This window comes from Heptranchias perlo, chromosome 43 (assembly GCF_035084215.1).
Source record: "Heptranchias perlo isolate sHepPer1 chromosome 43, sHepPer1.hap1, whole genome shotgun sequence".
Taxonomy (NCBI): domain Eukaryota; kingdom Metazoa; phylum Chordata; class Chondrichthyes; order Hexanchiformes; family Hexanchidae; genus Heptranchias; species Heptranchias perlo.
In genome coordinates, this window is record NC_090367.1 from 5,385,751 (window position 1) to 5,411,823 (window position 26,073).

Consider the following 26,073-nt stretch of genomic DNA (forward strand, 5'->3'; position numbering starts at 1 on the left):
CCCTGAATAAACAGTGACTCTGTGCAGTTACACAATGAGTGACCCTGACGCTGTCTGCCAGCTGCACTTCGTCGTGTATCTGTATGGAGCTTCTGAATACTCAGCAAACTGAGGGGTTAATTCATGGGTAGTTTCGTGAGTAGCCATGTCATGCTTTACTTGTCTGTTCTTTATTGCTGGTTGTTGCACTTCCTGTGTTAGGTGATCCCTCTCACTGACTGGTTACTCTGCCCTGTGCTGTAGCTATGATGTACTCGGGAGTGGCGGCCCGACTCCGCAAGCAGAGGCAGAAGGAGCTCGGGGCGGGACAGCACAATCAGGCCTTCAAGTACCTCGGACAGGATTACGAGACACTCCATGACGACTGTCTTGGCCGAGGAGCTCTGTTTGAGGATGAGCACTTCCCAGTTGGCCCCTCCATCATTGGGTTCAAGGAGCTGGGGCCTCAATCCTCGAAAACTTATGGAATCAAGTGGAAGAGGCCAACGGTGAGTGTGAACAGAACACCAAGTGTGGACAGACCCAGCCCCGAACATGTACTCACATATGGAAGGGGCGAGTAAGCCAAAACTACCACAAAACTGTCTTCATCCTGTCTGAACTGGATGTTGTTTGTAGATGGGAATATTCCCAGCTTAGAATCATAGAACTTTACAGCACAGAAAGAGGCTGTTCGGCCCATTGCCCCTCTGCCCTCTCTGAGAGAGCTCTCCCCTCAGTCCCATTCCCCTGCCCTTTCCCCATACCCCTTTTAAATTTTCCCTTTTCAAATATTTATCCACTTCCTTTTAAAAGCTGTTATGGTTTCTGCTTCCCCCGCTGTTTCTGGACGGGCATTCCATGTCCTAACAATCTTCAATTGATAGATTTTTGTTGGGTAACACTATTAAGGGATTATGGAACCAAGGTGGGTAAATGGAATTAAGATTCAAATCAGCCATGATCTAACTGAATGGCGGAACAGGCTCGAGGGGCTGAATGGCCTCCTCCTGTTTCTACGCTCCTCAGTGTAAATTCTCCTAAGCTCTCCCTTTGATTTTTTTAATTCATTCATGGGATGTGGGTGTCGCTGGCAAGGCCGGCATTTATTGCCCATCCCTAATTGCCCCTTGAGAAGGTGGTGGTGAGCCGCCTTCTAGAACCGCTGCAGTCCGTGTGGTGAAGGTTCTCCCACAGTGCTGTTAGGTAGGGAGTTCCAGGATTTTGTCCCAGCGACGATGAAAGAACAGTGATATATTTCCAAGTCGGGATGGTGTGTGACTTGGAGGGGAACGTGCAGGTGGTGTTGTTCCCATGTGCCTGCTGCTCTTGTCCTTCTAGGTGGTGGAGGTCATGGATTTGGGAGGTGCTGTCGAAGAAGCCTTGGCGAGTTGCTGCAGTGAATCCTGTGGATGGTACACACTGCAGCCACTGTGCGCCGGTGGTGAAGGGAGTGAATGTTTAGGGTGGTGGATGGGGTGCCAATCAAGCGGCTGCTTTGTCCTGGATGTTGTCGAGCTTCTTGAGTGTTGTTGGAACTGCACTCATCCAGGCAAGTGGAGAATATTCCATCACACTCCTGACTTGTACCTTGTAGATGGTGGAAAGGCTTTGGGGAGTCAGGAGGTGAGTCACTCACCGCAGAATACCCAGCCTCTGACCTGCTCTTGTAGTCACATTATTTATGTGGCTGGTCCAGTTAAGTTTCTGGTCAGTGGTGACCCCCAGGCTGTTGATTGTGGGAGATTCAGCGATGGTAATGCCATTGAATGTCAAGAGGAGGTGGTTAGACTCTCTCTTGTTGGAGATGGTCATTGCCTGGCACTTGTCTGGCGCGAATGTTACTTGCCACTCATGAGCCCAAGCCTGGATGTTGTCCAAGTCTTGCTGCATGTGGGCACGGACTGCTTCATTATCTGAGGGGTTGCGAATGGAACTGAACATTGTGCAATCATCAGCGAACATCCCTATTTCTGACCTTATGTTGGAGGGAAGGTCATTGTTGAAGCAGCTGAAGATGGTTGGGTCTAGGACACTGCCCTGAGGAACTCCTGCTGCAGTGCCCTGGGGCTGAGATGATTGGCCTCCAACAACCACTACCATCTTCTTTTGTGTTGGGTATGACTCCATCCACTGGAGAGTTTTCCCCCTGATTCCCATTGACTTCAATTTTACTAGGGCTCCTTGATGCCACACTCGGTCAAATGTTGCCTTGATGTCAAGGGCAGTCACTCTCACCTCACCTCTGGAATTCAGCTCTTTGTCTATGTTCGCACCAAGGCTGTAATGAGGTCTGGAGCCTAGTGGTCCTGGCAGAACCGAAACTGAGCATCGGTGAGCAGGTTATTGGTAAGTGCCACTTGATAGCACTGTCGACGACACCTTCCATCACTTTGCTGATGTTTGAGAGTAGATTGATGGGGCGGTAATTGGCCGGATTGGGTTTGTCCCGCTTTTTGTGGACAGGACATATCTGGGCAATTTTCTACATTGTTGGGTAGATGCCAGTGGTGTAGCTCTACTGGAACAGCTTGGCTAGAGGCACGGCTAGTTCTGGAGCACAAGTCTTCAGCACTACAGCCAGGATGTTGTCGGGGCCCATAGCCTTTGTTGTATCCAGTGCACTCAGCCGTTTCTTGAAATCACGTGGAGTAAATCGAATTAGCTGAAGACTGGCTTCTGTGATGGTAGGGATATAGGGAGGAGGCTGAGATAGATCATCCACTCGGCACTTCTGGCTGAAGATGGTTGCAAATGCTTCAGCCTTGTCTTTTGCACTAACGTGCTGGGCTCTGCCATCATTGAGGATGGGGATGTTTACAGAGCCTCCTCCTCCCGTTAGTTGTTTAATTGTCCACCACCATTCGCGAGTGGATGTGGCAGGACTGCAGAGTTTCTTTAGGTTTTAAATTAATGCCCTTTAGTTACCAGCTCAGCGACCAATAGAAATAGTTTTTCCCTATTTATTTTATCAAAACCCCTCATAATTTTGACCCCTTCTCTCAGATCTCCTTTTAATTTCTTTATTCTGATGAAAAGTGCCCCACATTCTCTAGTCTCTCCTTATAACGAAAACCTCTCATTCCTTGCATCATCTGAGTGAATTTCTTCTGCACCCCCTCCAGGGCCTTGGCATCCTTCCTAAAGTAATGCGCCTAATAATTGGACCCAGTATTCTAACTGCAGACAAACCAATGCTTTGTATAGGCTGAGCTTTACTGCTTTGCTTTTGCACTTTAGGTCTCTAGAAAACCTGGGATCCCAAAGGTTTTTTTTACAGCTTTATCGACCTGTCCTCCCAATTTAAAGATTTATATATCTGAATCACTAAGTCTGTCTCTTCTCCTCTACTCCTTGTAAAGTTTTACCATTTATTGTACATGTCCTCTCTTTCCTACATTTGCAACTATACTTCAAAAGTACTTCATTGGCTGTAAAGTACTTTGAGACGTCGTGAGGTCATGAAAGGCGCACAGTGGCTGCAGTGTGTACCATCCACAGGATGCACTGCAGCAACTCGCCAAGGCTTCTTCGACAGCTCCTCCCAAACCCACGACCTCTACCACCTAGAAGGACAAGAGCAGTAGGCACATGGGAACAACACCACCTGCACGTTCCTCTCAAAGTCACACACCATCCCGACATGGAAATATATCGCCGTTCCTTCATCGTCGCTGGGTCAAAATCCTGGAACTCCCTTCCTAACAGCACTGTGGGAGAACCGTCACCACTCGGACTGCAGCGGTTCAAGAAGGCGGCTCACCATCACCTTCTCAAGGGCAATTAGGGATGGGCAATAAATGCCGGCCTCGCCAGCGACGCCCACATCCCATGAACGAATAAAAAAAATATAAATGCAAGTTCTTTCTTTTTGTTCATACTCCATAAATGGATCACCTTGCATTTCTCCACATTAAATTCCCCTGAAGTTGGTTACAGTTCTCCTCACAGCTAACCACACTTCCAATATTTGTGTTGTCTGAAAATGTTAACTCTGTACCCCCCCCATACCTATGTCCGGATCATTTATGAAAAACAACCTCAGGACGTCCCAAAGTGCTTTACAGTCAATGAAGTACTTTTTGAAGTGTGGTCGCTGTTGTAATGTAGGAAATGCGGCAGCCAATTTGCGCACAGCATGATCCCACAAACAGCACTGAGATAAATGACCAGATAATCTGTTTCAGTGATGTTGGTTGAGGGATAAATATTGAGCAGTATCTCCGTCATCCTCCGTGAGAGAATTCCTGATGAATATGATCCGATCCCTTAAAGGATAAGTGGACCATCCCAATGTACTGAGTCATACTGAATCGGTCCTGGTTGTCTGCTGGGTTGTCTGATCCCAGCAGGGGGCAGGGGTCGGGCTGCTAATGGTGGCCTCAGCCCCTTGGGTCAGGGAGGGGAAACCCCTGGCTGATTTTCCCGCTTCCAATCCCTGTTCGGGCGCCTTGCCGCGAGGCACTGGAGTGTGGGTGTTAGATCGAGGGCAGGATCGGGTACACCCGCGATGCATTCCATATTCAAGCCTGCCGTACACTCATTGGTTGGACCTGCACATGTAGGAGGCTCCCAGGGGGTCCCTTGTGCCGAGAGAATCCTAACCCCTGAGGAAGCACCAATAGTTTTCTGCCCTGGACCAGTATGGTGCCATGCTGGTGCGAGGGAACTGACATGGGCTGCAAGATTTGAAGAATAGCCGGGCGGTCTTGTTACCTCCGTAAACTGATGTACATTGTAAATGGCTGTCAGTGTGGGACTGATGGACGCTGCAAATGGCAGTCACTGTGGGACTGATGGACACTGCAAATGGCTGCCTGTGTGGGACTGATGGACACTACAAATAGCTGCCAGTGTGGGACTGATGGACACTACAAATAGCTGCCAGTGTGGGACTGATGGACACTACAAATAGCTGCCAGTGTGGGACTGATGGACACTGCAAATAGCTGCCAGTGTGGGACTGATGGACACTGCAAATAGCTGCCAGTGTGGGACTGATGGACACTGCAAACGGCTGCCAGTGTGGGCTGCTGAAGGTTTGTTTGGGGGAAACCTATGCATAATTGTTCAGTTAAATGTGCAAAGCACTAACTGCCTTTACTTGTTCCCATAGGAGATATGTTCCAACCCCCAGTTTATACTGGATGGAGCAACTCGCACTGACATCTGTCAGGGAGCTTTGGGTGAGAATGCCATTTCGTTTATATTCCTTTTATTGTGTGTCAGCTTAGTTCAGTTGGTATCGCCCTCACCTCTGGATCAACAGGTTATGGGTTTGACCCTCTCACCAGGGCTTGAGCCCATAATCTAGGCCGACTTTCCAGTGCAGTACTGAGGGAGGTTGGAGGTATGTCCTTTGCTGAGACGTCAAACTGAGGTCTCATCTGCAAGAGAGGGAGGAGGCTCATGTGGAGCATAGCACCGATTGGGCCGAATGGCCTGTTTCTGTGCTGTAAATTGTAGGTAATGTTATTCTATGGAATGAATGTGCCAGTGGTTCAGGAGAAGGTCAAGGTTCTCTGACACTACTTGAAGAGCAGGGAATCCATCACCAAACTCATCTTCCCTTCGCCTCCCATTGAGGGGGAGGAGCGTTTCTTCCCAGAAGGACTAGTTCCCCTGCAATACCCTTCCACTACTCGAGCTTTCTGCTTCTTTTTCCCATGCACTAGCAGCACCTACCTTTCCATTCAGCTCCTCTTCCAGGGCCGCGACACTCCTTCCATGTGAGACTATGTAGTAACTATATTCAGAGCCCACGGTGCTGGTGTCCTCTACAGTGCGACCCAGGTTAGGGGCCCACTTCACTGACCACTGCCATTCCATCCGCAGTGTGACCCTCAGCACTTTAACCCCTCCCCCCCCCATTCCCGCTCTGACCCCCCGTTCCCATACTGACCGCTGTGACCTTTGGCCTTGTACACTGTTCCAGTCGAGCTCACCGCTAACGTTGGGAACCGTGTCCGATCATTCTCCTGGGCGTTCTGCATTCCTTTGCTTCTAACACTCATTTCACTAACTTCAGACCTTAGCTACATCCTCCACTTCCCAGCATTTCAACTCCTTTATTGTCTTCAAATTTCCACCATTTCCCAGCCTTTCTGGGGTTGACCCCTCCCTGTCTTGCTATTTGCAAGTTGCTTTGCATCTTAAAGATCCCTCTTATCATTTAGCCTTGCTTTTAATAACTTCTCCCTTTCAAGATTGGAGAATCTGTTATCTGCTTAAGTCTTTTACCTGATTCTATTAAAAGTCTCGTTCTTCTCTTTAGTCTTCAGACCTCGGTCCTGTTCTGTTGGCCGATCTGTTTTAAAGGACATTGTTTCAGAGAGTTTGGGCCCAAGGCCAGAATCATTGCATCATTCACCGCAACAAACCCCTTTCCTCAACTCTAGGTCACTTTGATTAAACGCTTTGGCAGCGCATCAAAAAGACTCAACATTCCTGAGCTCACACTTGAAAGAGCTGAGGCAATGCACCATTTCACCCTCTGGATACCAGGCACCGAGTCCAGTCATGCAGAGATGTCAATGGGATTGTGTAAATATAATGGTTTGTGTTAAATCTTCATGCTAGGTTCACTCGAACTATGAAATACATTCAGCAGTATAATAACACGCTTTATTCTGGGCTGTGTCTGGAGAGAACATTTAACACTGGGGTGAAATAATAGTCCGGGAACGCCTCGATTGGAAAATTCTCATCGTGTTCGAATCCCTCCATGTCCTCACCTCCTCCTTATCTCTGTAACCTCCTCCAGCCCTCCGAGATCTCTGCGCTCCTCCAATTCTGGCCTCTTGCCAATCCCCAATTTTCATCGCTCCACCATTGGCAGCCGTGCCTTCAGCTGCCTGGGCCCTAAGCGCTGGCATTCCCTCTCTAAGCCTCTCCGCCTCTCTCTCCCCTTTAAGGCCCTCCTTAAAACCTACCTCTTTGACCAAGCTTTTGGTCACCTGTCCTAATATCTCCTTATGTGACTCAATGTCAATTTTTGTTTTATAATCTCGCCTGTGAAGTGCCTTGGGACGTTTTGCTATGTTAAAGGTGCTATATAAATGCAAGTTGTTGATATTGAATACAGGTCTGCCATTGGTGGTAAATTTGAGATTAGGGGCTTTGCTTAACTATCACCTGTAAATCATGTAAGCACAGGCCTGAAATCCAGTATAATCTACCAACCCTGGTCTCAGCAGGTGGCTCTCTCACCTCTGAGTCAATAGGTCGTAGGTTTGAGTCTCACTCCAGAGACTTGAGCACAAAATCTAGGCTGATGCTTCAGGGCAGACGAGGCCTCGGTTTAATGTCTCATCCGAAAGACTATGCAGCACTCCCTCAGGACTGCACCGAGGGTGTCAGCTTGGATTGTTATAGCTTAAGTCTCTGGAGTGGGACTTGAACCTACAACCTATTGGACTTAGAGGCAATAGTGCAACCCACTGAGCCACGGCTGACGCCTGACTCAGGCCCTGTTTTGATCCCCACTCTGTGCTGACTTTTAGCTGGGGCTGTAGGTGAGGGGTCACAATTGACCTCAGTGCCCTGGGGTTAGGGAGAGGGGAATAGACCAGGTTTCCCGCTCCTGATCCTGCGGCCCCTGCTGGAAAGTGCGGATGCCGGGGCGACGGCACGATCAGGCTCGGCTGCGATGCCTTCCGGAAAACCATCGGACGCTCAGTGTCTAGAAAACCCAGTGCCTTTGGGACAGGAGAGGGAATAGAATCTCCAATCTGTCACTGCCTTCCAGCAGCTCAAATATATCTCTCCCCTGCATTTTATTTTTTAGGAAAAAGAACTTGCAATTTCTACAGTGACTTTCATGACATCCCGAAGTGCTTTACAGCCAATGAAGTTCTTTTGAAGTGTAGTCACTGTTGTAATATAGGAAACATGGCAGCCAATTTGCACACAGCAAGATCCCACAAACAGCAATGTGATAATGACTGGATAATCTGTTTTAGTGACATTGGTTGAGGGATAAATATTGGCCAGGACACCAGGGAGAACTCCGCTGCTTTTCTTTGAAATAGTGGCTGTGGGAACTTATATATCCACTTAAGAGGGCAATCAGAGCCTCGGTTTAACATCTCATCTGAAAGACAGCACCTCCAACAGTGCAGCACTCCCGCAGTACTGCAATAGGAGTGTCGGCCTGGATTATGTGCTGAAGTCTCTGGAGTGGGGCTTAAACCCACAACCTTCTGACTCAGAGGTGAGGGAGAGATACCCACTGAGCCACAGCTGAGAGTTGGAGCTGCTCCAGATTCTCTGAGCTGCGTCTCCTGCGGTTCTACAGTGATCGGCAAAAAACAAAGGGCAGCTCTCGTGTGCTGCGGCCTGAAGGAAAGACCTGACTTGTGGACTGGCTGTGGCCTTTCACACTCTCCGACTGAAAAGCTTGGGCTGTGAGCCTGAGCCTCACTGGGGCCTGTAGGAGGGGAGGGGCAGTCGGGCACCTGTTTTCAAAGGCTGGGTGCTGGCTGTGGAATGTTGCTCGACTGGGCCTGGCTCCAATAGGCATCAAAGGTCAACAAGGTCTCTTCAGTAATGGGGAGTGTTCACAGTTTCCAAGGAAACACATGGAACCAAATCAACATTTACTGATTCATTCCCTCTTTTGCTTCATCTGGAAGTTTCTTTCTTTTTAACTCTCTGTGTTCATTGGGGGATGGTAGACTATGAATCTCACAGTCATCAGACACTCCCAGAGCAGGTACAGCACGGGTTGGATGCTCCCTCTCCACTGTCCCATAAGCTGTCTTGCTTTGTCAATATGTGTCTATGTGTGTGGGTCTGTCTGTGTCTGTCTGCGTGTTTGTGTGTTTGTCTGTGTGTGTGGCTGTCTGTGCGTCTGTCTCTGTGAGTGCAGGTGTCTGTGTATATGTGGGTGTCTGTATGTGTTTGTCTGTGTATGTTTGTCCGTTTGTAAGTGTCAGTCAGTGTGTGTGCCTCTGTCTCTGGGTGTGTGTTTGTCTGTGTGTGTATATGTGTGTGCATCTGTCGGTGTGTGTGTGCCTCTGTCTGTCTGTCTGTGTGTGTGCCTCTGTCTGCGTGCGTGCGTGTGTGTGTTTGTCCATGTGTGTGCGCGGGTGTCTGTTTGTCCATGTGTGTGCGCGGGTGTCTGTGTATGTGTGCCTCTGCCTGTGTGTGTGTGCGGGTGTGTGTGTGTTTGTGTGCCGGTGTCTGTCTGTGTGTGTGCCTCTATCTGTTTGTCTGTGTGTATGTGTTTGTGTGTGTGTGTGCGGGTGTCTGTCAGTGTGTGTGCCTCTGTCTGTGTGTTTCTGTGTGTGCGGGTGTCTGTCTGTGTGTGTGCCTCTGTCTGTGTGTTTCTGTGTGTGTGTATGTATGTGCGGGTGTGTGTGTGTGCGGGTGTCTGTAAGCGTGTGTGCGGGTGTGTGTGTGCCTCTGTCTGTCTGTCTGTGTGTGCGGGTGTCTGTATGTGTGTGTCTCTATCTGTCTGTGTGTGTATGCCTCTGTCTGTCTGTGTGTGCCTCTATCTGTGTGTCAGTGTCTGTGTGTGGGTGCCTGTCTGTGTGTGTGCGCCCCTTATCTGTGTGTGTGTGTTTGTCTATGTGTGTTTGTCTGTGTGTGTGTGCAGGTGTCTGTCTGTGTGTGTATGTGTGGGAGGCGGGACTTGTCCTGTGGGTAGGGGGGGGGTTGTGTGTGTGGAGTCTCTCCCAATGTCACTGTGTGCGTCTCACTTTGAGGCGGGGTTTGTGTCCTAGCCTCTCTGAGGGCCACCTGCTCTCGGCCTGTGTTACTGACAGCAGCAGATTGACTATAAATGTTGCTGACTGACTCAGGCCCAGCTGTCGGCCTGTGTTACCCCTGGGTCCTCCGGCTGAGATCGGCCCAGCCTGTGAACTGCCCCTCATCTCAGATAATAATGGAGATTTGTCTGTGGCTTGTGTGAAGTATTCTCAGTGAAACACCAGCAGGATCTTTGTCCCTTTGTGATCCAGTCTGGCCACAGAGGCTGCACCAGGACTGTGTGGTGACTGCTCCATCTGGGCATCCTCCTGGGCGCAGTGGGCACCTGATAGCACGGAGACGGAGCTCCTCTGACACCTCTTGACGTTCCAGCGCCCTGATGCTTCTCATGTTTACCCGTATCCGATTCCTCCATCACTGTTTCAGCACAGAAATAAACTGCGGGCTCCCCTCCCCCCTCCCACCAATGGTCAGTCAGTGTGGGACTGGATCACTGAGGGTTACATCAAGATTACAGCCCAGAAACATGGCTCAGCACCACACCAGGCCCATTGACACACTGTATATAAATAACAATACAGAAACAGGCCATTTGGCCCAACCAGTTCCTGCTGGTGTTTAACCTCCATATGAGCAGTAGTCCTAAACCCGTCTGCCCCACTGTTCCCTTTGTCCCCCTTTCCTTCATCAACCAAGCTAACCTATTTTTAAATGTTGACATGGTCTCTCCTTCAGTCACTAACTCCGCTAGTGCATTCCACAGCCATCTGTGTGAAGTAGTTTCTCCAGCTCTCTGCCCTGTATCTCTTACATTTTATCGTGTATCTATGTCCCTTTGTTCTAGACCCCCCTCAATCACCGGAAATAATCTGTGCTAAGTTCACTGCCCTATCTTGCACCCTGCGCCTGTCGGTGTGACGCACCCTGCGGTCGAATTGACAGCAGTCATTTCAGAGGGACCCTCCCCCCAACCGGGCTGGGTACTGAGCGCCCCCATCGCCCTCTTCCGCTCATGGCGGTGACCAGTTTACTCTGTTTTCCAGGTGACTGCTGGCTGTTGGCTGCCATCGCCTCCCTGACTCTGAACGAGAAGATCCTCCATCGAGTGGTGCCTCATGGGCAGAGCTTCCAGCACCATTACACTGGAATATTCCACTTCCAGGTACCCCAGACATCTTCGTGCCGTTTGGCTGCTAATTAACGAACAACCTCTGATCCCCCAGATCCACAAGGGAAGTGGGGGGCGGAGGGGCAGGAGTGGGCTGAGTGGGGGAGCAGGAGTGGGGTAAGGGGGGGACGGGTGGCAGGTGTGGGGGGCAGGAGTCGGGTGCGGGAGGGCAGAAGTGGGGGCTGGGGGGGTGAGTGAGTGAGTTGCGGGGGGCAGTAGTGGGCTGAGTGGCGGCGGGGGCAGGAGTGGGGGGGCAGGAATGGGGTGAGTGGGGGATGGGGGGTAGGATTGGGATGCAGAGGCAGGAGTGGGGTGCGGAGGCGCAGAATGTGGTGAGTGGGGGGGTGGGGGTTTTTGTGGGGTTCAGACGGGGGGGGGTGGGGTTAGACACTGTCAGTTTGGACCAGATAAGCTGGATGTAGCAGAGGCTCATGTGACTTCTCCTTCCAGTTACTAGGCGCCAAGTCTCTCTGGGGGCGTTGCATTAGGGTTCTGTTGTGGGGGGTGTGCCGTCCGCAATGTGAGAGCCCCAGTCTTGGTGGGCGGTTCGAGTGATCCCGTCCTTGTGCTTTCCGGCAAAGGATTAAGCGATCGGGAGCAGGAGCGCTGGCTGATGCCCCTCCTCTCTCCCTCACCCCCGGTCCTATCATCTCCCGGTCGATTTGAAGGCCTGTAACGTTACAACTGTTTTTCTCTCTCTCTCTCTCCACAGTTCTGGCAGTTTGGTGAGTGGGTGGATGTGGTGATCGACGACCGCCTCCCGGTGAAGGATGGCAAGCTGGTGTTTGTCCACTCGGCCGCGAGGAATGAGTTCTGGAGCGCATTGCTGGAGAAAGCCTACGCCAAGTGAGTCTCCACGGCCTCCGGTCACTGCCATCAGTCACAGCCACCGGTCACAGTCTCCGGTCACAGTCTCCGGTGACGATTTCCGGTCACAGTCTCCAGTGACGATCTCTGGTCACGGCCTCCGGTCACGGTCTCCAGTGACGATCTCTGGTCACGGCCTCCGGTCACGGTCTCCAGTGACGATCTCTGGTCACGGCCTCCGGTCACGGTCTCCAGTGACGATCTCTGGTCACGGCCTCCGGTCACGGTCTCCAGTGACGATCTCTGGTCACGGCCTCCGGTCAAGGTCTCTAGTGACAATCTCTGGTCACGGCCTCCGGTCACGGTCTCCAGTGACGATCTCTGGTCACGGCCTCCGGTCAAGGTCTCCAGTGACGATCTCTGGTCACGGCCTCCGGTCACGGTCTCCGGTCACTGTCTCTCCTTCCCCCTTCTCCCGAAGCTGCTGACCTTGCTGGAGAACAGTTCCAAAGGGGATGCCTCAACCCTGTCCCCGTTCCTCCCGTGCGAGTCTAGACAGTGAGAGTCGGCAGGGCATTCGACCACAGGGGGCATCGCAACTAAGCTCGATCCTGTCCTCATCCAACAGCCATGCACGTCCGCTATCCATCAGAGGATTAGGAGACAGTGATCATGATCTGAGCCCCGATTGATTTCCTCACCCTCCCACCCTAGCCCAGGGACACCAGAGTCAATTGTACCACCCCAAATACCACCCTGGCGGAGATCAGCTAACTCAGCACTGACTGGGAATGGAGCCTGGGACCTTCGTGTTTGGAAATACAAAGGGGTGGAAGTGATGCTTCAGTTGTACAGAGCTCTGGTTAGACCCCATCTGCAGATATTGCTTTCAGTTCTGGGCACCGTCCCCTCAGGAAGGATATATCGGCCTTGGAGGGGGTGCAGCGCAGATTCACCAGAATGATACAGGGGCTAAAAGGGTTAAATTATGAGGACAGGTTGCAGAGACCAAGCTTGTATTCCCTTGAATATAGAAGATTAAGGGGTGATCTAATTGAGGTGTTTAAGATGATGATAGAGAGAAACTATTTCCTCTGGTGGGGGAGTCCAGAACAAGGGCATAACCTTAAAATTAGAGCTAGGCTGCTCAGGGGTGATATCAGGAAGCACTTCTTCACACAAGGGGGAGTGGAAATCTAGAACCCTCTCCCCCAAAAAGCTGTTGAGGCTGGGGGTCGATTTAAAATTTCAAAACTGAGATTGATAGATTTTTGTTGAGTAAGGGAATTAAGGGATATGGAGCAAAAGCGTGAAAATAGATTTGAGGTACAGATCAGACATGATCTAATTAAATGGCAGAACAGGCTTGAGGGGCTGAATGGCCTCCTCCTTTTCCTATGAACGGCTGCGTCAAACCGGGAGGTGCAATTCCTCACCGAGTCACCTTAATTGGATTTTCAGTATTGCTGTTAAGTCCGAGTTTTGAGGTGTTGGGAATGTTAATGTTCCTGTGTTAAGATTCTAGACCTCAGGTTAACCCAGCTCACAGTAATAAACTTATCTTTCAATGACTTTTATTGCCTTGCACTAAAATACAGTTGTAAACAATTTTACAACACCAAGTTATAGTCCAGCAATTTTATTTTAAATTCACAAGCTTTCGGAGACTTCCTCCTTCCTCAGGTAAAATACAGAGCAGCACTACAAAACACAAAGATTAAAAAGTCAAACATAAAAGGTGTCGGTTATCTCTCCGGGAACCGAGATATGGGTCTCATGAGCATTCACCCCTTGAATCTGCTCTGACCATCTGGTGGTGACGTGCGCCTCAGATCGGTGACTTGTTTATAAGAATGCAGCAGCTGTCCTTGCACAAAAGTGAGCAAGAAACGATTTATTCATTGACATTTTAACTTTCATGTCAAATATAATTACCGATTTCAGCACACCCTATAATCACACATCCTCTTTTTTGCAAGGTAAGGATCAAGAGGTGTGAAACCACTTGCTATTAAACTGCACAACCAGACATCAGCTGAAGAGATAAGCTATATAAAAGTATAAAAAGCAAAATACTATAGATGCTGGAGATCTGAAATCAAAACAGGAAATGCTGGAAATACTCAGGAAGTGAGGCAGCATCTGTGGAGAGAGAAACAGAATTAATGTTTCAGGTCGAAGACCTTTCGTCAGAACTGGAAGATGTTGAAGATTAACCTGCAACTTCTTGCAGGTTAATCTTCAGGTTCCTGTTTTGATTTCAGATCTCCAGCATCTACAATGACCTGCGAAAAGTATAAAAACATTTGCAACCTCAGATCTGCAGCCTAACGATATAAATATAATTCAGGCTCCTCCCTCAGCCTCAACATGTAGCCCACAGAGACTAATAGCAAGTGCTGCAATCACTCTCCTCGTCTTATCACTGCCCTCAGACCTAGAATCGGGACTTTCCTAATGAGTCAGTTGTCTAGAACTTCAAGAATGGATGTTTTTCAGTGTGTATGTGAAATATCTACTTCTCTGCCTCCCCAATCTCACAATGATTCTCTCTTTATCCATCTCTGTCTGTCTTTATCTGCCATGTCCTGTTTGTCTGTTTATCACTCTGTGTCTCTATTTTGCTTTCATCTCTATTATTCCTTCCCTCTGTCCTTCTCTATTTCTTTGTTTGTCTGTCTTTGTCTCTCTCTCTCTCTTTCCATTTCACGAATGGCTGACTGTTTCTCTGTATCCCTCTCCCCATTTCTTGCTCTGTCCCTGTCTCCATTCTCTTTCTCTCTATCTTTCTCTATTTCTTTGTCTATTAACTCTCTCCATTTCTATCTGTACCTCTCTTTCTGTATCCCTCTCTCTGCCTCCGCCTCTCCATCTCTCTCTCTCTCTCCATCTCTCTCTTTCTGCCCCCTTTCTCTCTCTGCCCCCTTTCTCTTTCTCTCCCTCTATTTCTCTCCCCTCCCCCACAGGTTGAACGGCTGCTATGAAGCTCTCTCGGGTGGAAGTACATCAGAAGGTTTTGAAGATTTTACAGGAGGGGTGACGGAAATGTACGACCTACACAAACCACCCCCAGATCTTTACAGAATTATCCAGAAGGCGCTGGAGCGCGGGTCCCTCATGGGCTGCTCCATCGATGTAAGTGGTCCGTCCGATTTACTTACCTGGGTTGGACTCAGGAACGTTTGAGATGTTCCTGTATTGAGGACCGATTCTCGGGAGTTCAGTCCCGTGACGACTGTCGATACGCTCAGAGATCAGCAAATATTTGGCAGCTGTTATATATTATACACTAACAGATAATTTTGTTAAACTCCCACAGACTCTTCCTGCTCCCCGTATCCCAAGTTGAAATAAAGACTTTACATTGTCTCCTATTCTAACACATTCTCTCTCAGGATCTGAACAGTGTGTGAAAGAAAGAATTTGCATTTATACAGCGCCTTTCACAGTCTCGGGATGTCCCAAAGCGCGTTACAGCCAATTAAGTACTTTTGAAGTGTAGTCACTGTTGTAATGTAGGAAATGCGGCAGCCAGTTTGTGCACAGCAAGATTCCACAAACAGCAATGTGATAATGACCAGATAATCTGTCCTTAATGGTGTTGGTTGTGGAAAACGTCTTGGACTGGACAAGTCCCTGCTCTTCACATAGTGGGATCTTTTACATCCGCCTGAGAGGGCAGACGGGGCCTTGATTTAACGTCTCATCCGAAAGACCTCAAACAATGCAGCACTCCCTCAGTACTGCACTGGGAGTGTCGGCCTGGGTTATGGGCTCAGTCTCTGGAGTGGGACTGGAACCCATGACCTTCTGGATTTCAGGCTTTTAAAACCCAAGCTTGATCCCACGACCCCTTGATTTGCCTCGTTTTCTCTCCTACTTTTTTCAACCTTGGTGATCCCTCCCCTTTTACCCCAAGAGGGTACAAAAAAGATTCATGAGCTGCCGTGGTGTCTCAATTGGTAACCGCTGCCTGCCTGGAGTGGACAGAAGGCCCCAGGTTTGAGCCTGCCCTGTGCCGAATTAGTTGATCTTAGCCCAGACAGTGGCAGGGGGTGTTACAATTGGGCTAAAACAAAACCTAGTATCAGTAAATGTGACCATGAAGCTGTTGGGATTGTGGTAAAAACCCGACTGGTTCACTAATGTCCCTTTGGGGAAGGAAACCTGCTGTCCTTACCCAGTCAGGGCCTCTACGTGACTCCAGTCCCACACCACCGTGGTTGATTCTAAACTAGCCTCTGAAGTGGCCTAGCAGGTCACTCAGTTGTATCGAACCGCTACCAGCGGTTCAAGGAGATGGTCCACCAGGGCATTTCTCAGGGCAACTCGGGGACGGGCAATAAATGCCGGCCTTGCGAGCGGCGCCCACACCCCGAGGATGAATGAAAAGAAAGAAAAATCAGCCAGGGTTCCTGCTCCTGATTTCTTTCAGTGTCCCCCTGCTGGGGGTGGGGTGAGGACGGGATCGGGCGTGCCTGTGATGACCCTTCCAGGTCCGTGTGGTTAAGCGTTAGATTGGTGCATTTACCAACTGAGCCACTGGAGAGGGAGGGGGCGACACCCCTGCAGCTTCAGATAAAAAGGGGATCCTGCCCCTCAAACTTTGTACCGGCGGGGGGGGGGGGGGGGGGGGGGCCTGGATCCTGGAGAAGATCCCCCTCTCTGCACCTTGGTGAATCGTCTGCTGTTAAATCAGACTCGTGACTTGTCCGTGTTTTTTTCCCTCCCCAGATAACCAGCATGTTCGACATGGAAGCTGTGACGTTCAAGAAACTGGTCAAAGGTCACGCGTACTCTCTCACCGGTGCCAAGGAGGTTAGAGTCTAACCCGCTACGTCTAAAGCATAGGAGGTGTAACCAAAGGGCCCTTGTTTATCTCTATTGCATCCTCCCCCTCTGCTCCAGTTTTCTGCCTTTCCCTTTCTTGCTGGGGTCAGTCATCTGCCAGTACCTCACCCGTGTGTGGGTCCAGGCAGTGAATATTAGCAGGATATTCGACTGAAGGGCATCACAGGTGGACCAATCCATATGCACGCAGCAGAAGTCACGGGATATGGATCAGGAGCGGGAACCCTTGTTAAAAAAGGGTGTAAGGATAAACTCAGCAACTACAGGCCAGTCAGTTTAACCTCGGTGGTGGGGAAATTTAGAAATGATAATCCGGGACAGAATTAGCAGTCACTTGGATGGTTGTGGATTGATTAGGGAAAGTCAGCACGGATTTGTTAAAGGCAAATCGTGTTTAACTAACTTGATTTGAGTTTTTTGATGAGGTAACGGAAAGGGTTGATGAGGGCAATGCTGTTGATGAGGTGTATATGGACTTTCAAAAGGCGTTTGATAAAGTACCACATAATAGGCTTGTCATCAAGATTGAAGCCCATGGGATTAAAGGGGGCAGTAGCAGCATGGATACAGAATTGGCTAAGTAACAGGAAGCAGAGAGTAGTGGTGAACGGTTGTTTTTTAGACTGGAGGGAGGTATACAGTGGTGTTCCGGCACTGGGACCACTGCTTTTCTTGATATATATTAATGACTTGGACTTGGGTGTACAGGGCATGATTTCCAAATTTGCAGATAACACAAAACTTGGAAGTGTAATGAACAGTGAGGAGGATAGTGATAGACTTCAAGAGGATATAGACAGGCTGGTGGAATGAACATTGCAGATGAAATTTAACGCAGAAAAATGCGAAGTGATACATTTCGGTAGGAAGAACGAGGAGAGGCAATATAAACTAGAGGGCACAATTCTAAAATGGGTACAGGAACAGATAGATCTGGGGGTACGTGTGCACAAATTGTTGAAAGTGGCATGGCAGGTTGAGGAAGCGGTTAAAAAAGCATACGGGATCCTGGGCTTTATAAATAGAGGCATAGAGTACAAAAGCAAGGAAGTCATGATGAACCATTATAAAACACCGGTTCGACCACAACTGGAGTATTGTGTCCAGTTCTGGGCACCGCACTTTAGGGAAGATGTGAAGGCTTTAGAGAGGGTGCAGAAGAGATTTACTAGAATGATTCCAGGCATGTGGGTCTTTAGTTACGTGGGTAGACTGGAGAAGCTGGGGTTGTTCTCCTTGGATCAGAGAAGGTTGAGACAGAATAGATAGAGAGAAAGGGTCAAGAACAGATTTAAGATGATTGGCAAAAGAACTAAAGGTGACATGAGGAAAAACTTTTTAACGCAGCGAGTGGTTAGGATCTGGAATGCACTGCCCGAGGGGGTGGTGGAGGCAGATTCAATCGTGGCCTTCAAAAGGGAAGTGAAAGGAAAAAACTTGCAGGGCCACGGGGATAGGGCGGAGGAGTGGGACTAGCTGGATTGCTCTTGCATAGAGCCGGCACGGACTCGATGGGCCGAATGGCCTCCTTCCGTGCTGTAACCTTTCTATGATTCCTTCCTCCCCCCACACTTTCTAATTGGCAGCTACCTCAGCACAGGCCAGGGATCGAGCCTGGGCCCTGCCTGGGTTGTATCGCTCAATGCCACACCTGCGAATGCACTTACTCACTGAGCCACGGGTGGAGTGGCGGAGTATCTTCAATTATATCATGGAGTTAGGGAATTATGGGAGAGTCTCGTCCCTCTCTGAGCGACTGACTGCGATTTCTCTGGTTAATGTCTGTCTTGTTTTAGTTTTCTCCCTCGCACCCCCACCTCTGTGCCAAGCACCCAGCCCCAGCCTCCAGACAGGCAGTGCCAGTCTTCAAACTGATAGACACGGAGATTAAATGAGATGTATAGAACCCACTGGGGTGGAACTTGAACCCATGTCCATCTTTACTAGTGGGCGCGACAGGTTAGAGCATGAACACACACATATATACACTCATACACATATATATACACACACCCGCACACATGCATATGCACACTGCACACTTATACACACGAACACATACACATATACACACAAACACATACACATATACACACACGTACATGTATATGCTTGTGTGTATATTATTGTGTATGCGTGCGTGTGTATATGTATGTACACACACGGTTGTGTATATGCATGTGTGTTCATGTGTATATGCATGTGTTCCTGTATGTGTATGTGTGTTCATGTGTGTATGTGTGTTTGTGTGTGGATATGTGTGTATATGTATATGTGAGTGTATATGTGTCATGTGTTCAAGTGTATATGTGTGTCATATACACACGAACACATATACATATAGACACATACTGCACACACATGCAAATACACACTGCACTCTTATATGAGCATATACACACACATATAGACACATACCGCACACACATGCAAATACACACTGCACTCTTATACATATGAACACATATACACACATACACACATGAACACACACATATAGACACATACCCGCACACACACAAATACACACTGCACTCATACATATGAACACATATACACACATGAACTCATACACATATAGACACATATCGCACACACATGCAAATACACACTGCACTCATATATATGAACACATATACACACATACACACATGAACACATATACATATACACACACATACACAAACACATATATACACATATGAACACGAAGACATACACATCGCACACGTGCATATACACACACATCCACACACAAACACATATACACATATGAACACATACACATGCATATACACATGAACACACATGCATATACACAACCGTGTGTACATACATATACACACGCACGCATACACACTCAATAATATACACACACAAGCATATACATGTACGTGTGCACATACATATACAAACACAGCTCATGTGGTCCTGGTAGGCTTGGGTTTGGTTTGTGCCGAGTTGTGCCGAGTTGCTCCCAAATCCTGAATCCCTTTCCCCTCACTGTGTGTTGCTTATTGGTGACTGGTTTAACAGCCTTTCTCCATGTTCCCAGGTCTATCACCGAGGAGGTTTGGTTAAACTGGTCCGGGTGAGAAATCCCTGGGGAGAGGTGGAGTGGACTGGAGCCTGGAGTGACTGGTATGTGGGATTCCTACAGAGTGAGGCTGGCTGGGGGAGGGGGCACCGAGAGACCCTTCAGGTTGGAGAAACGTGAACGGCCTCAAACCTATGGAAGGCATGTGCTTCTGCGCTGAATTAGTGCTGCTGACGGCAGGAAATCCGGGTGTTTGATTGTGCCTTCAGCTTCCGATGCTTGGGTCTCTTGGAATGGCAGCAAAACCAAAAGTTGTTGTTGTATCCTCACACTCTTCCCTTGGAGAATAGTATGAAGTAGTTGAAGGATTTGCAGGCAGATTAACTGTCTGAGAGGCCGTGATGTGAACCCTCCTTCCATGGCTTCATTTAACTTCGCGTATTTGCCAGCTCTAAAGTCGGGGGCTGATGAAAGTGGCCATCGCAACTTGCGCTGCGAGCTAAACATAGTGTGAGCTTCCATCAGACAGTGACTAACGTGAAAATCGTCATCGGCACCACATTTGGCCCTAGTGTGAGGACAAAACGAGGCAGTTACCAGATCGCAGGGGAGATCATATGGTTCAGCATCACGACCCAGAGCTTTGTGCTCCGGGTACGTTAATGTGCATATCGGAATTTTTCAGCCCGCTCAAACTTCTGTCCCTTTCAGACACAGGAAGGTGTCCAGTTCCTTCCTGAAAACCCTGCCAGGCTCCTGTTTGACCTTTGAACTGACAGTTTGTTCCCGGGGGATGTTTTTCTAACTTTGCGTAGCCTCGCATTGCTGCAAATCACGGGGTTTCTGCCCACTGTTTTCTGTAGGTGAGAAATTAGCGTGATTTCCGTCTTGTGCTAACGGCAGGGCTTTTAATAGCACACTTAAGCCACCCGGTGGCAGGAAGAAATAAGCAAGAATCATTGTGTAAGACTGGTTATTCACATATAGATAGGTGAAGTGGGAGATTGGGGTCTCGATATTAACCCCCCCCCCCAACAATGGACGGGAGGGGTGGAGTGCATTAAAGACTTAAATATGGGCAACGTGTCTCTAACATGCTGTGTGCCCAGATGTTGGGGTGTTATGACTTTTGAAATTATTGGCCTTGGAGGGGGTGCAGCGCAGATTCACCATAATGATACCGGGGTTGAAAGGGTTAAATTATGAGGACGGGTTGCAGAGACTAGGCTTGTGTTTCCTCGAATATAGAAGATTAAGGGGTGATCTAATTGAGGTGTTTAAGATGATTAAAGATTATGATAGGGTAGATGGAGAGAAACTATTTCCTCTGGTGGGGGGGAGTCCAGAACAAGGGGGCATAACCTTAAAATTAGAGCCGGGCCGTTCAGGGGTGATGTCGAGAAGCACTTCTTCACACAAAGGGGAGTGGAAATCTGGAACTCTCTCCCCCAAAAAGCTGTTGTGGCTGGGAGTCAATTGAAAATTTCAAAACTGAGATCGATAGATTTTTGTTAGGTAAGGGTATTAAGGGTTACAGAACCGAAGCAGGTAAATGGAGTTAAGATACAGATCAGCCATGATTTAATTGAATGGCAGAACAGGCTCGAGGGGCTGAATGGCCTCTTCCTGTTCTCATATTCCTTTGTTCCTAAGTGCAGTTACTGTTGATATGTTGGCACATGCAGCTGCCAATTTGCACACAGTAAGATCCCACAAACAGCAAATCTATTGAGTTTGTTTTTGATGGTATTGGTTGAGGGAGGATTATTGGCCCCAGGACACCAGGGAGAACTCCCTGCTCTTCTTCCAACAGTGGCTGATTGAATTTTATCATCCATCTGAACAGGTAAACGGGGCCTTGGTTTAATGTCTCATCCAAAATAAGGCATCTCCAACAGTGTGGCGCTCCCTCAGTACTGGACTGGGAGTTTCAGCCTAAATTATGTACTCAAGTCTCTGGAGTGGGACTCGAGCCCACGACTTTCTGACTGAGCCGTGAGTTTTAAAAATAATTCATTCTTGGTATGTGGGCATCGCTGGCAAGGCTGGCATTTATTGCCCATCCCTAGTTGCCCTTGAGGTGGTGGTGGGCCGCCTTCTTGAACCGCTGCAGTCTGTGTGGTGAAGGTGCTGTTAGAGAGGGAGTACCAGGACTTTGACCCAGCAACGATGAAGGGACGGCCGATAATATATCTAGGTCGGGATGGTGTGTGACTTGGAGGGGAACTTGGAGGTGATGGTGTTCCCATGCACCTGCTGCCCTTGTCCTTCTCGCTGCGATCCCACTGAGCCACATTCATGACTGCGACTAGCTTTGAAGCAGTTCTGCGGCAGTAACCATGTGCTTGTTCTTGTGCAGCGCAAATGAATGGAACCAGGTGGACTCTGTCCAGTGCAGCCAGATGCGAGTGAAGCTGGAAGATGGAGAATTCTGGTGAGTGTCTCATGTGTGGGAGAGGGGGAGATAATTTACAGGACCCTTTTGTATTTCATATGGTGATGTTGAGATGTACAGTTTTGTCCCCTTCAAATCCTGAAGGATCTTGCTGGGGAGCAGGTTCCTTGCCCGTGTGTTCATTCTTCATGAGCCGTGATGTTCAACCACAAGTGCCACCACAGGCGAGCCCTGATCCTGCCCTCCACCCGATTGGCCCCGCACACGCACTTTCCAGCAGGAGTCACTGGATGGTCACCGGGAGCGGGAACCCTAGCTGGTTTTTCTTATCCCTAACCCCAGGGGATACTGAGGCTATTAGTAATGTCTATTGTTACAGCACGGGTTAGATACAGAGTAAAGCTCCCTCTACACTATCCCATCAAACACTCCCAGGGCAGGTACAGCACGGGTTAGATACAGAGTAAAGCTCCCTCTACACTATCCCATCAAACACTCTCAGGGCAGGTACAGCACGGGTTAGATACAGAGTAAAGCTCCCTCTACATTGTCCCATCAAACACTCTCAGGGCAGGTACAGCACGGGTTAGATACAGAGTAAAGCTCCCTCTACATTGTCCCATCAAACACTCTCAGGGCAGGTACAGCACGGGTTAGATACAGAGTAAAGCTCCCTCTACACTGTCCCATCAAACACTCCCAGGGCAGGTACAGCACGGGTTAGATACACAGTAAAGCTCGCTCTACACTGTCCCCATCAAACGTAGAAACATAGAAAGGAATAGGCCATTCGGCCCTTCGAGCCTGCTCCGCCATTCAATATGATCATGGCTGATCCTCTATCTCAAAACCATATTCCCGTCCTCTCCCCATGCCCCTTGATGCCTTTTGTGTCTAGAAATCTATCTATCTCCTTCTTAAATATATTCAGTGACTTGGCCTCCACAGCCTTCTGTGGTAGAGAATTCCACAGGTTCACCACCCTGAGAGTAAAGAAATTTCTCCTCATCTCTGTCCTAAATGTCCTACCCCGTATCCTGAGACTGTGACCCCTCGTTCTAGACCCCCCAGCCAGGGGATACATCCTCCCTGCATCCAGTCTGTCTAGCCCTGTCAGAATTTTATACGTTTCAATGAGATAAAAACACTCCCAGGACAGGTACAGCATGGGTTAGATACAGAGTAAAGCTCCCTCTACACTGTCCCATCAAACACTCCCAGGGCAGGTACAGTATGGATTAGGTACAGAGTAAAGCTCCCTCTACACTGTCCCGTCAAACACTCCCAGGGCAGGTACAGCATGAGTTAGATACAGAGTGAGCAGTGTGTGAGTGTGAACAATGTGAGTGTGCAGTGAGCATTGTGAACAGTGTGAGAGTGTGCAGTGAGCAGTATGCATGAGTGTGAACAGTGTGTGTAACCCAATTACTGTGCCTGAGTGTTACTCAGTTGTTCACCTTTTCCATACAATCTTCTTCCTAGGATGTCCTTCGCTGATTTCCAAAGAGAATTTAACCGTTTGGAAATCTGTAACCTCACAGCAGACACCCTGAAATCGGATAAAATCCGTAAATGGAGCACCTCATTGTACGAAGGGGCCTGGAGACGTGGGAGCACAGCAGGAGGGTGCCGGAACTTTCCAGGTATGACATAGGGTGCTCTGATTGGCTCATTGATCAGGAAATATGTAATAGTTACAACACGGAATCAGGCCTTTCGGCCCAAAGGGTCCATGTCACCATTTTCCCCCACCCGAGCAAACGGTCCCAATCACATTTACCTGCTTTGTTCCCATATCCCTTAAACCACTTTTCCTTCATTCATGTTGAATCTTGACAGTTTCTGCCTCAATCACTAACCTGGGAAATGAATTCCACCTCCTCACAACACTCTGTGTGTGAAGTTTCTCCTGCCCTCTGTTCTCAATCTCTTACATTTAATCTTGTATCTATGACCCCTCGATCTCTATCCCTGAACTACTGGAAACAGTATGCTCCTATCTATCCTAACCCATCCTTTCATCATTTAAACACTCCTATCATATCGCTCTATAATTTACATTGTTCTAAAGAAAACAGACCCAATTTGTCAAGTCTTTCCATTTGTATTTCCTTATACAAGGCAGCATCCTGGTGAATCTGTACTGTACCCTATCAAAAGCCTCAATATCCTTCCTTTAGTGTGGAGCCCAATACTATACACAGTACTCTAACTGAGGTCTTATTAAGGTTTCATACAGTGTCATCGTGACCTCTTGGCTTTTATATTTATACCTCATGATGAAACCTACAATTCCATTAGCTGTTGTTTCATGACCTTCATCAATCTGAGGTGCTGCCTTTAATGTCCTGGGAACCTGTCCCTCCAAATCCCGCTGATCTTCCACATTATCAGGTTTAGCCCAAGGGATCCACCTCAGTATCCCCAAGGGGATAATGGGGCCAATTGTATTGTCCACTTTCACCCTGTACTGTCACTGATAAAAGCCGAGAACCTTCCTGTATTTTTGGTTCAGTGCAATTACCGAGCAAGCCGGCAGAGGGAGCCGATGTCACAGTTTGTATTGTTTTTATTAAAGGGGCAGTTTCCTTTAATAAGTGTCTGCAAAACTCTTTCTATTGAAAGGAAGAACTTGTATTTGTAGAGAGCATTTCACGACCACAGGATATCCCAAAGCGTTTTACATCCAATGAAGTACTTTTGAAGTATAGTCACTATTGTAATGTAGGAAATGTGGCAGCCAATTGCGCATAGCAAGATCCCACAAACAGCAATGTGATAATGATGAATTAGTCTGTTTCAGTGATGTTGGTTGAGGGATAAATGTTGGTCAAGACACCGGGGCGAACTCCCTATCTCTTCCACGAAATAGTACCATGGAATCTTCTATGTCCACCTGACGTTTCATCCGAGAGACAGCACATATATGAGGTGGCACAGCAGCACACCAGCGCCTGAGGCCTTGCCCACAATCCTGTCACCCGCCAGTTTTGACAAGCGCAGAGAAAGCGCTGAGCATGACCAGGTGATTCCCCGCGAGGGAACAGCTGAGCGCCAAACCTGGACCACTCCCGATGTGACGCTGTGTTTGGGTGATGCGCTCCACTGAGGGGATTGCTGCAAAGGCAAAATAAACAAAGAAGCTTCCCCTGGTGGCTCAATTTGTGATTGCATCACCTGGTGCGGTACTGAGATACACAGGAAGATCCTGAGCTTCCATCTCCAGTCTGTGCTGGATTAGCTGATCTCAATAGGGACACTTCAGTTAGCCTGTGGGGTAGGGTAGGGAAAAGAATTGTTGGGTCTATATAGGATATTGTCATACATCCTTTACCTCGAATACAAGTTTGAGGACTAGATAATACTCTTTCCTAAATCAGATCAATGATAAAACAAAACACAATCCCTTATATACAGCGCATATGAGATTGGTATTGATTATAACTCACTTGCAAAGGACTCTTCATAGCATTTGATCTTGATTGCTTACACCAGCCTCACCAATGCTCAATAGTTCCCCAAGGACCTCCAATGTCTGTATCATTTATATGTTTAATTACGTCCTCCTAACCTAAGACCATCATGTTCTAACTATGTCTGGTTAATCTCCCTTCTACGAGTCTGTGCAATAACATCAGTTTACTCACTAATGAGTGGATCAGTAATGGCCTTCCATCCAGTACAGTCGTAAAACAAGTCTATTTGTACCAGATTACCTCCCTACAGTCACATGACTGATTTACTCTACACCTACTACATTCCTTAGTCTCTTCTCATGGATGGTTAATAAGTAATGTCTCCAATGCTCCAACCCTGACCTTCACAGCCATTGGCGAATGAGCGGATATATATTTTAAAAGCTTACTATGGCTATTCTATCTGGAACAGCTATACTTACACTAATCACCCAGGGTGGTGGGTATTTGCTATACTTACTGGTTATTGCTGTAAAGTGAACCTTGCTGGAATGTGTGTTTGCGGTGTGGAGAGGATTGGGCTTGGCTGTGAAGTCCTCCACAGTTGAATAGCCTGCCATCACTCACTGTCCTGGCTGTTATATGGGGGTGGAGTAATTTGTGAGTTTGTGTGAGTCCCTTTTCCATGTGTATTAATTTTAATAGTGGG

The 26,073-nt window shown here is 48.4% G+C and overlaps 1 protein-coding gene across 1 annotated transcript in view; it reads left to right on the forward strand.

The window, feature by feature from the left end:
• Positions 1 to 243: 243 nt before the first annotated feature.
• Positions 244 to 26,073, forward strand: part of LOC137306465 (calpain-1 catalytic subunit-like) — a 46,524-nt gene continuing 20,694 nt past the window's right edge. Inside the window, exons 1-9 of the mRNA XM_067975701.1 lie at positions 244 to 488; positions 5,096 to 5,165; positions 10,734 to 10,852; positions 11,571 to 11,704; positions 14,632 to 14,800; positions 16,400 to 16,483; positions 19,572 to 19,657; positions 21,913 to 21,987; positions 23,431 to 23,591. Coding sequence (XP_067831802.1) covers positions 246 to 488; positions 5,096 to 5,165; positions 10,734 to 10,852; positions 11,571 to 11,704; positions 14,632 to 14,800; positions 16,400 to 16,483; positions 19,572 to 19,657; positions 21,913 to 21,987; positions 23,431 to 23,591 — 1,141 coding nt within the window. The 5' untranslated portion in view covers positions 244 to 245. The remainder of the gene's footprint in view (positions 489 to 5,095; positions 5,166 to 10,733; positions 10,853 to 11,570; positions 11,705 to 14,631; positions 14,801 to 16,399; positions 16,484 to 19,571; positions 19,658 to 21,912; positions 21,988 to 23,430; positions 23,592 to 26,073) is intronic.